General features: G+C 39.7%; 2 protein-coding genes across 2 annotated transcripts in view; one reads left to right on the top strand and one right to left on the bottom strand.

Annotated features, from left to right (window-relative positions):
• RAD50 (RAD50 double strand break repair protein) overlaps nt 1-12,001 on the bottom strand; it is a 917,823-nt gene that overhangs the window by 722,848 nt on the left and 182,974 nt on the right. The gene's annotated exons all lie outside the window — the stretch shown is intronic.
• On the top strand, nt 2,943-4,174 carry LOC128663047 (secretory carrier-associated membrane protein 2-like). Its single transcript, XM_053717185.1, has one exon. It carries the CDS (start codon nt 2,993-2,995, stop codon nt 3,986-3,988), a length of 996 nt encoding a protein of 331 aa, XP_053573160.1. The 5' UTR covers nt 2,943-2,992; the 3' UTR covers nt 3,989-4,174.

The raw sequence follows: 12,001 nt of genomic DNA on the forward strand, positions 1-12,001 counted from the left end.
AGACATGGCCCTAGTATTGTCAGCGCACTCTGTTCTCACCCCAGAGTGATCACGCTTGCCTCTTAGTTCTGGTAATTTAGACAAAACTTCAGTCATAACAGTAGCCATATCTTGTAATGTTATCTGTAATGGCCGCCCAGATGTACTAGGCGCCATAATATCACGCACCTCCCGGGCGGGAGATGCAGGTACTGCCGCGTGAGGCGAGTTAGTCGGCATAACTCTCCCCTCGCTGTTTGGTGAAATTTGTTCAAATTGTACAGATTGACTTTTATTTAAAGTAGCATCAATACAGTTAGTACATAAATTTCTATTGGGCTCCACCTTGGCATTGGAACAAATGACACAGATATCTTCCTCTGAGTCAGACATGTTTAACACACTAGCAATAAACTTGCAACTTGGTTATAATCTTTTTTAGCAAAAACGTACTGTGCCTCAAAGAGGTACTAAACGATTAAATGACAGTTGAAATAATGAACTGAAAAATAGTTATAGCATCAAACTTTAAACAACACAACTTTTAGCAAAGGTTTGTTCCCATTAGAAAATATTACAATAATTAAATTTGACATAAAAATTACAGAACAACGTTTTTATTCACAGTCAATATAAAATTCTCACAGCTCTGCTGAGAGAATCTACCTCCCTCTAAAGAAGTTTGAAGACCCCTGAGATCTGTCAGAGATGAACCGGATCATGCAGGAAATATAAGAGTAACTGACTGGAATTTTTTGATGCGTAGCAAAGAGCGCCAAAAACGGCCCCTCCCCCTCACACACAGCAGTGAAGAGAAACGAAACTGTCATAATTAAAACCAAACAACTGCCAAGTGGAAAATAATGCCCAAATATTTATTCACTCAGTACCTCAGAAATGTAAACGATTCTACATTCCAGCAAAAACGTTTAACATGATAAATACTTATTAAAAAGATTAGTGACTTTTAACAGAGTAGTTCCGGTGAAATACCATCCCCAGAATACTGAAGTGTATACATACATGTCATTATAACGGTATGGCAGGATTTTCTCATCAATTCCATTCAGAAAATAAAAACTGCTACATACCTCAATGCAGATTCATCTGCCCGCTGTCCCCTGATCTGAAGCTTTTACCTCCCTCAGATGGCCGAGAACAGCAATATGATCTTAACTACTCCGGTTAAAATCATAGTAAAAAAACTCTGGTAGATTCTTCCTCAAACTCTGCCAGAGAAGTAATAACACGCTCCGGTGCTATTGTAAAATAACAAACTTTTGATTGAAGTCATAAAAACTAAGTATAATCACCATAGTCCTCTCACACATCCTATCTAGTCGTTGGGTGCAAGAGAATGACTGGGACTGACGTAGAGGGGAGGAGCTATATGCAGCTCTGCTGGGTGAATCCTCTTGCATTTCCTGTTGGGGAGGAGTTATATCCCAGAAGTAATGATGACCCGTGGACTGATCACACATAACAGAAGAAAACATCACTTTAAGGAATGTTTCTAGCAAAGAATGTTTAAAAAAATGAGAGAGCCTATATTTTCAGTAAAAGAAAACTCGAAGAGGTTATCCTAAGAGAGCCCAGTGACGTTACTAAAGCAGGACCAATCAGATAGAAGGCGGCATTATTTAAATTGGAAAGCCGAGTAATCACAGTATCTTGAAAAAGCCCGGAACGCGGGTGAAACGCGTAGAAAACTGTGATAGAAAGTTATATTGCAAGCAATCCCTTTGCCAACCCAGACTGTGGAACCCATTCCAAAAGGTACACTATCATACTGGTCGGAGCTAAAGAAACCAGTCACCTGTCTGTAACCTGCGTACAAGGAGTACTAAGTGCAGGAAGACTGACGGACCTCACACAGATTTACACCTGCGTACACCTGAGTACTAAGAGCAGGTAAAGAAGCCATCGGTTTATAGGAGAGCTTGCGCAAGTTGAAGAAAACCGAATCGCTGCACCGCTACGTTTACCCAAACTTAAAAGACCGGTAAGCCTAGAGACTTCAACCACATTCAAAAGAGAGGTAAGACCACCTATGAAGCGGGGTTAACACATGAAGAAGGAGGTAAGACCACTTATATAGCGGGTCAGATATACCTCATAAAGTGCCATTTAAATTTACTGCAAATAACACACAAGCAAGATTGTCGCCCTGCTAAACAAACTGGATTTTTTACATCTATTTGGGAACTTTGCCACTCTATTCATTTGAACTTTGGTATTTTATCAATTGAACTTGGATATTATATGAACTGTTTGAAACAATTGTGTTACTAAGATAATCTTTCCAACAATTTAACAAATCCTTTTGTTTCAATATACAGACCACACTTCTAAGTAATATTTGTGGACATCGTTACTTTACTAGGAAAGACTCAAAATCATCTGGGCTCTCTCATTAATATTTTATTATATTAATATCTGTTTTTATTTTGTGAGTCATTAGCGAAATATTTTATCTATATAGACATACAGCTGTGTATTTTATATTTTTTAGTCTTTTCTCATCATATGATTATAATATAATAAAAACTTTTGATTGTACTGAAATGCATTTGAAATTTATGTGAATAGAACACATGTATTCTTCCTAAATTCATAATCTAGTAACGGTTATTTTAAAAATAAAGGTATACTTATTTCTATGGATATTTAATTTTCTATTTGATTTAGGTAAAGTATATACATATAAAACATATTCAGTAGGTAACACATATATTTCCTCTCATAGTTTTTAATACTTTTTAGCTTTTAGTAGCGCCACTCTCAACTACAAATTATCTCAAATCCTCAGATACAGCAGAGGATATGTGAGTAGCCATATCTTGCACACACAAAAACCTGAGACGAACCGCAGGGCACTGCATGAGAAGAGGATAGAGATTGGAATGATTGGGGAGAAAGCTCACTATGTCATTAGAAAGAAATTATACACATATCCCGGAAAATTTGAGTCTGAGGAGGGCTCTAGTTCTCCAGACTACCTTCTTCCAGAGCTATGTCTGGCTATTATACCAACCCGTTCGCGGACCCAGTGGATGTCAATCCATTTCAGGATCCTTCTGTGACGCAAATTACTTCTGGTAACCATGGAAATTTGGAGGAATTTAATCCCTTCACAGAAAATTCCCATCTGACAAACCCCAGTCAGAAAACTATTCCAGTACAGCCTGTGGCGCCTTCCCAACCTTCTGTTCTTCAGCCGTCCGTTGAGCCAAGCCCGCAGGCTGTAGCAATGGCAGCACAAGCGGGACTTCTACAGCAGCAGGAAGAACTGGACAGGAAGGCAGCTGAGCTGGACAAAAAGGAGCAAGAAATGAGAAACATAAATATTAATTTAAGGCAGAATAACTGGCCTCCTTTACCTCCAAAATGTCCTATTAAACCCTGTATCTATCAAGACTTCTCCACAGACATCCCAGCAGATTATCAGCGCACCTGCAAGATGGTTTACTACTTCTGGATGTTACATGCAGTCACCCTGCTCCTCAATGTCCTTGCCTGCCTGGCATACTTTACCAGCTACACCAGTGGGGCAGTGGATTTTGGCCTGTCTATCTTGTGGTTTGTCATGTTCACTCCATGTGCCTTCTTGTGTTTGTACCGGCCTTTATATAAAGCTTTCAGGACCGACAGCTCCTTTAATTTTTTCCTGTTCTTCATAATATTCTTCTGTCAGATTGTAATATACATCATACAGACAGTGGGAATCCCAGGCTGGGGAGACAGTGGTTGGATTATGGCTGTGTCTATGTTAAAAACCAATGTTGCTGTTGCAGTTATTATGATGGTCATGGCTTCATTCTTCACAGTCTGTAGTGCTTTCTCTGTTTTCCTGCTCAAGAGGGTTCATTCCATGTATCGTAGGACAGGAGCCAGCTTCCAGAGAGCACAGGAAGAATTTTCCCAAGGCATCCTCTCCAACCGTAATGTTCAAAATGCAGCTGCCGGAGCAGCCACATCTGCTGCCAGAGGAGCTTTCCAAGGAAACTGAGCTACGATACTTTCCCTTTCTCTCCCCATTCTGGCTGTTCTGAAGATCACCCCCTCCAGACTAAACAGCATTTTTGAGAGTAAAATCAGATCGTATCTCTCTTAAAGCACCTGATCTCCTTCTTAAGCCTCCAGTAGCAGACTCCAGCACTCCACATTTAAACCCCTCTCCTCCTCAAGCAAGGAACAAGAGACTATATAGAATTTTATATATATATGTGTGTGTGTGTAAATATATATATATATTCAAATAAGCTGAACTATTTGACTTGCTGTATGCAGGGTATTTTTTTAGCTCCTGTGAGGATTGTGGTGGAAAAGGGGCAACTTAGTGAAGACTTTAAGAGTTATATTAAAGCTTTGAATTTTTTGAATTGTTACCTTTTTGAAAACACTGAATTGCCTGTGGTATGAAGTATTTAATGCCTTTCTGCTAGGTCTGCATTACCCTGATCTAGAATTGTACAAAAAATATGTGCTGTATCTAAAATGAGGATGTTTGAATCTGTAATATAGTAGTCTTCATTGTCCCCTCCTTGTAAATCTGTTTAATGTTAAGGTGCCCTGCATTTAGCGTCTTGCTGAGGTGGGTGATGTAAGCAACCATTTATACACTTTTTTTTTTTTGTTTGCTTTTATGTCACTGGAAACAAAAAGACGCCAGATTCCCTCAAAATCTACTGATTTCATCTTGTTTTCTGAATGTCTTAAAGTTAAAAAAAAGTAGTTGAACCTTTATCAATAATTTAGCAACAGATAATTATATTTAATTGATATAAAATCATTGTGGAAGGATTCACTGTATATTTGTCATGGGGGGGGAATTAAGCATATTTTTTTAATATATACATAGTGTTTCACTATATAAAGGAGGGATTTAAATGTTGTTTTCCTGTATAATGACCGTTAAGTACGTGCCTGAGAGATGGCAAATGACTCTTGACAACTGCATATGATAACAGAGATAAGTGGACTAAAGATATATCTTCGTGGAATTAAATATGAATACATTGATGTTTTTCATAACTGCACCAGCTTTGTATGATGTTAAACTCCCCTCTAACTCAGGGGTAATAAGTAGAATTTAAAATAAATCTGTTTTCTATGAGAAAGAAATTATACAGAGAAGACCAAGTTGCCGCCTTGCAAATCTGTTCCACAGAAGCTTCATTTTTGAAGGCCCAAGAAGAGGAGACAGCCCTAGTGGAATGAGCCATAATTCTCTCAGGAGGCTGCTGACCAGCAGTCTCATAAACAAAACGAGTTATACTTCTCAACCAGAGAGAAAGAGAAGTAGCAGTCGCTTTCTGACCTTTACACTTTCCAGAGAAACAAACAAACAGGGCAGAAGATTGACGAAAATCCTTAGTCTCCTTAAGATAGAATTTAAGAGCATGCACAACATCTTAGTTGTGCAACAGACGTTCCTTATAAGAAGGAGAATTAGGACATAAAGAAGGAACAACAATTTCCTGATTAATATTTCTATCCAAAACAACCTTAGGAAGAAACCCCAAATTAGTACGAAGAACCGCCTTATCCACAATGAAAGATAAGGTAAGGCAAATCACGCTGCAAAGCCGAGAGTTTCGAAACCCTCAGAGCAGAAGAGATAGCAATAAGAAACAAAACCTTCCAAGATAGCAACTTAATATCTATTGAATGCATTGGCTCAAACGGAGCCTGCTGCAAAACTTTAAGAACAAAATTAAGGCTCCAAGGAGCAGAAACAGACTTAAGCACAGGCCTGATTCTGACCAGTGCCTAACAAAAAGATTTCACATCTGGCATGTCTGCCAGACGCTTATGTAGCAAAATCCTAGGAATCCTGACCCTACTCCATGAGTAGCCCATGGATTCACACCAACAACAATATTTTCGCCATATCTTATGGTAAATCTTTCAAGCAAAAGGCTTGCACACCTGAATCATTGTCTCAATGACTGACTCAGAAAACCCACCCTTAGACAAAACTAAGCATTCAATCTCCAAGCATTCGGCTTCAGAGAAACGAGATTTAGATGAAAGAAGGGACCCTGAATCAGAAGGTCCTTTCTCAAAGGTAGTATCCAAGGTGGGAAAGACGACATTTCCACTAGGTCTACATACCAGATCCTGCGAGGCCACGCAGGCTATTAGTATCACCGATGCTCTTTCCTGTTTGATACGAGCAATGACTCGTGAAAGGAGAGCAAATGGAGGAAACAAGAATGGCAGTCTGAAATCCCAAGGTACCGCCAGAGAATCTATCAGAGCGGCCTGTGGATCTCTTGACCATGAGCCGTACCTTGGAAATTTGGCATTCTGCCCAGACGCCATCAGATCCAACTCCTGTACCCTCCATTTGAGGGTTAAGCTGGAGAACACCTCTGAATGGAGTTCCCACTCCCCGGGATGTCCACTCCTGGAACGTGAATGGCAGATAGACAGCAATTTATTATTATTATTATTATTCTTTATTTATAAAGCGGCAACAGATTCCGCAGCGCTGTTCATAGGTAACAAAGATAAAAGGACAGTACAATATGAGACACCAGACAAAATTTAACAAACAAATACAGGGGGAATTGGGAGCCCTGTTCCCGTGGGAACTTACAATCTAAATGGGTAGGAGGGTGAGAAACAGGAGGGGGGACTGCAAAGGTAGGAATGATGTTAGTGAAGTTAGTTGAGGGCAGCTATTAAGCAAGTGGAATTCATTTGTTACTGATTTGGTGATAGGTTTCCCTGAACAAGAAGGTCTTTAGGGAGCGTTTAAAGGAGGAGAGGTTGGGGGACAGCTCGAGGAAGTGCGTTGCAGAGGGTTGGTGCCGCACGAGAGAAGTCCTGTAGTCTAGCATGAGAGGAGGTGATGGTAGAAGAGGCAAGGAGTAAATAGTTGTTGGATCTTAGGGGACGGGCTGGAGTATATTTGTTGATGAGTGAGGACAGGTATGGAGGGGCTGCATTGGTAAGGGCTTTGTAGGTCGGAGTGAGAATTTTGAATGTAATTCTGCTGTAAATGGGGAGCCAGAAGGGACTCACAGGGGGGTGCGGCAGATACAGAGCATCAGGAGAGGTGGATTAGCCTAGCAGGGGCATTTAGGATGAGGGGATGATTGAAGGGGGAGAGGCGGGAGAGAGGAAGGCCAGATAGTAGGTTGTTACAGTAGTCAAGCCGGGAAATTACTAGGGAATGGATTAGCTGTTTAGTAGTTTCAGCACTCAGAAAAGGACGTATTTTGGAGATATTGCGTAGGTGGTTGCGACAGGATGAAGGGAGCGATTGGATGTGGGGTATGAAGGACAGATTGGAGTCGAGTGTAACTTCTAGGCAGTAGACTTGGGGTGATGGGGAGATAGTGGTGTCACCGACAGTGATAGTAAAGTTAGAAACTGTAGTAGAATTAGTTGGGGGGAAGAAGCTCAGTCTTGGACATTTTGATTTTTAGGTGGTGAGAGGCCATCCAGGACCCCGCATTCATCTACACAGACGTTTCTACCTTGGATCATTTGGCGATGTGCAGAGAGAGAGAGAATGTGTTCCCGCTGTACTCATCTTCTGTGATGATGAGCGGCCCTGAAAGATCTGCTAGACACTACACTCCGCAGAAGATTTCCACTCCTGCCCGATACGTGGGGAAATTTGCCACAGACGCTGACGGTGCCTGTTCTACCCCGGACACTTTCCTCCAAAATTGATTCACAACGGGCCTCCACGGACATGGACTCTCCCACTGATACCCTGAGACACATAACTCCTAATTTGAGACATTCCATGACAAGTGACTGGGAACCAGCCTACAAGCCTGCTCGACCTAACGCAGATCTTAGAGCTATAATGACACTTGCTATAGCTATGGGACTCGCATCAGGGAATCTGCAAGACGCAGGCCTGCAAGACATGACTCGCTATCGCTCCCATGAGAGGTGTTACTGGTGGAGACAGAGAAGGGCTCAGTTAGTTACGGGAGTTGGTTTATCTGCAATCCGATATTTATCTCCTACGAGACCTGTTGCTTTCCGGTCTAAGTCTGTGCCCTGCAATGTTAAATAGAACTTTCTGCCTTGTAATGATCAATGTTTCCTTGGCTGCACAATTATAACCGGCTGTGTTTCTATTTGTTTATTTTTATTTCCCCCTGTGTACTCGATGGACATATTCCTTAATTTGTTATAATCTTTTATTGCCTTGTGCTAGGATGTGACATTCTGGCGAAGTGGCGGGAGTGTAGTCAATGCAATGTATATACCTTTCCTTTAACTTGGCAAACACCAGCAATCATTCGCAATATAGATACTATGCTTAACTGTTGGAAGATGATTCAATCTACGACACAGGCTATGCATATAAAATATTTTACTTTCTGTTCTACCTTAGGGCCCTAGGACCAGTGATGCTGCAGTATGTTTTTCTCATCATAGCCATATGGTAGTTATTGTTCACTACCCTATTAGCTATCTGTCCAGCGTTGTTGGAATTACTGCCTTGTCCTGCTACATATGAAATGAACCATGCCAATTAAAAGTTGCTAATTTATGAGAGATCAAATCTATAGCCATGCGAATCATAATGTGTATGACACCTGTTATGTATATGACGTGCAATATAATTTCTACTCAACCAATGGTAAATCTGGCAATGGCAATCACACTCAGCTTACAGGATAGGACCTTGGGGCAAATATCTGATTGTTATGTTTTATTAACCACAACCCCAATTTGTCAAACTGAAGAGTATATATATATATATAGATCTCTCCCTAGTCTTTGTCTGCTCTTTCTGATATTTCATAATATTACCAATCTGTCTTATAATTCGTAATCTCAACGAGCACTACAGGATTCAGAAGACACAGTATTGCTGTTAGGATAATGTTTGGTAGGCAGGGTATTGTTTGTTATTTATTTTACTTTAGTTTAGTTGAGTTTTTATTTTGATTCTAATTTAAGTTTGTTAGGGGCAACTTAGCGACATTCTTTTTCATACAAGTATAGTTAGATATATAGGTTTCCTTACAATTTCCTAGCGCAACAGTTCCAATATTTTGATTACTGAGTGAACCATAACGCCTATATAATCTGCTTTACCCTCACTAATACTTGATATCTCTGTGCACAATTGGATACACAAAGCAGCACAACAATCAATTTAGACATTTTGTAGTAGCCCCATTTAGTTTAGTTTAACGTTAACCACCCTGTTAACACTCACTTTTATTTAGTTAGTTTAGTCAATAGAAATACTTAAAGTTTTAAAAAATAAAATCCCCAACAATGTAGATACTCAGGACACTAAGCAGGATCATAATGAAAATTGGAATTTTGCATGATTGTCATATGAATATAGCTGTATTGAAATCCTAAATATCTTAATCTGCACCTTGACTAATGTATAGATTTTCTTTTCTACCCTGCGTGGTATGATATCTTGTTTTATGTGTGTCTGCATTGTTGGATATAAATAAAAGTTTTTAAAAAAAAGAATCAGATCATTTATAGATGGGGGTTCCCGTTCGCTTTGCACATTCAACATGATAGCAAGGTCTTTACCATCAAAGAAGCTGCCGATACGCCGGAAATATGTAAATATCTTAGATTGAATCCTCCTGAGTTCCCTGCAGAACCCACCACAGGGGCTGGGACCCACTCCATAGCACCAACAGGAAGACTGAAGAGAATTGGACCAAGGTCTCAACTAAAAAGAAGCTGAAAATTTAAAACCTGACTCTACATCTGAGACATCCCTTCTGTTATACCTGGGTCTCTCAGGAGTGGAGGGGATCTGATGTGCATTATGGACATCTATAATACAATGTTGTTAAGTATACCTCTCTGAATGTTCCCCATATGGGTTATACTTTATGTCAGGGTATTGATGTTTTATAGTGTGGTCGACCAACTTCATAAGCCCCTTAGAGTAAACTTAACAAGCTACTATGGCCAACGCCATTGGGGGAAAAAGTAGTGGGATCATGGGCATAAAGTGGAACTACATAATAGAGGTTAACTAATAAAATGGAGAACGGATAAAAGATCAATATTGTTCAAGGGAGAGCACCCTCCCGTCTCCCATGATAGCATATGATAGCTACACAATGTTAACCGTATAAGTTGTTAGGAACAGACTGCCCCTATTAACACCCACTCTCGAATGATAGATACACATGTGTAGGATATTTTCTTTAGGAGTAAATGTGTGCAGTGGCACCTGGAGCGTTTAGACGCCCTACAAAAGATTATTCTTGTTTTTATTTTGTATTTTTTATTACCATAACGTAAATATTATATGTTCTTAGCTTATATATACAATCTACAAACTGTTATAAGTTATTGTGTTTCTGTTTTAATTGGTTTAATTGATTCTGTATGGTGTGATCCATGCAGTAAGAATGTATTACCTTCTTGGTCACTAATTGTTTTTGTCTGTTTAGATTGCTCAAAAGTGTCATGCTAAATGAGGAGGAGAGTCAGCAGCGGTACCACTTCTTTTCACCGACTTAATCGACCTGGTTTAAAAAATCCTAGACGGGAGACTGGTAGGAATTTTAAATTGATAGCTATTCCATGGAGATTTCATAATAAATATAAGCACATTTACATACTATAATAGATGGATTCTTGGAAAATCAATTTAATATCACATAATGTCAGAGGTATTAACTCTGATGTTAAACGTAGGACAGCACTCACATAATACAGGTCCCTGAGGGCAAAAGTACTTTTTCTTCAGGAGACGCATTTCCTGACAGCGCAAATTCCCAAATACTGGACTAAAGATTTTAAACAGCATTATCATGCCACAACTGATTCCAAAAAAAGAGGGGTATAAATCTTAATAACTCTTCTTTCTATTTTACCCATCTAGAAACAATTGTGGATAAATATGGTAGATTCCTGTTTGTAAGGGGCCTAATTCAGAGTACAGAGTTATTATTCTGCAACATATATGCCCCTAATGACCGACAAGATGCGTTTTCCAAACAGATCTCACATCTTCTGACGGGATGGTCTCAAACTCGGATCATCCTGGCTGGAGATTTTAATATTGACATGGCAGCACACTCTAGGAAACACTTCTAATCACTAACACGCAAACAAATTAACTTACATAAGGTGTCCAAAACTATCCAAGAGTGCCTACTCACGCATTCACTTATAGATTCCTGGGCGACTCTATATGGTGATACTACCAACACCACATACTTTTCAGCGGCCCACAAATGTATACAAAGCTAGATTACATTTACATTAGCCAAACATTACAACGTACGTTGACCGCAGCAGCCATACGTGTATGCGTCTGGTCAGATCACTCAATAGTACAGTTACATCTGGGTAATTTACAAAATACTGGGAGAACCAAATCATGGACATTTGACCCAAATTGCTTAAAAGACCCCACAGTCAAAATGAATATAACTCAACAAATGACACACTATTGGGACAGTAATACAGGATCTACTATAAATCCCATTTCCACATGGGCAGCCCATAAAACTTTTTTGAGGGGTCTGTTAATTAAAGAAAAATCTAACTATCTTAAAAAACTAACTTCAAAGAAAAACCCTACAAGAGGTAATTAAAGCACTAGAGACACAACATAAACTTACACGATCAGACACGACTGAGAAAAATTCAGGAGAAACGTACATCATTGGCCAATATTCTAAAAGACCAAGCAATTAGAACAGCATCTAGACTCAAAGCAAATTATTACATATACACTAACAAACCGGACCAATATACGGCAAACAAAATCTGAGAAAAAATTAGACTATCTGCAATAGCCCAGCTCCAACAACCTGACTGCACTCTAACTAGCAACCCACCAGAGATTGTGGAATGTTTTGCACAGTATTACCGCACTTTATATAACGGAACTACAGTTATCCCCTCGGAGCAGACTAAGTCCTTAATGACGGAATTCCTAAAGGGAGCTAATCTGCCCTCTATATCAGATGTAGAAAGGGAAGTCCTTAACCAAGCTATAACCATTACTGAAGTTCAGCAGGCTATACAAGATTAAAAACCA

Source organism: Bombina bombina, chromosome 6 (assembly GCF_027579735.1).
Source record: "Bombina bombina isolate aBomBom1 chromosome 6, aBomBom1.pri, whole genome shotgun sequence".
In the NCBI taxonomy this organism is placed as follows: Eukaryota; Metazoa; Chordata; class Amphibia; order Anura; family Bombinatoridae; genus Bombina; species Bombina bombina.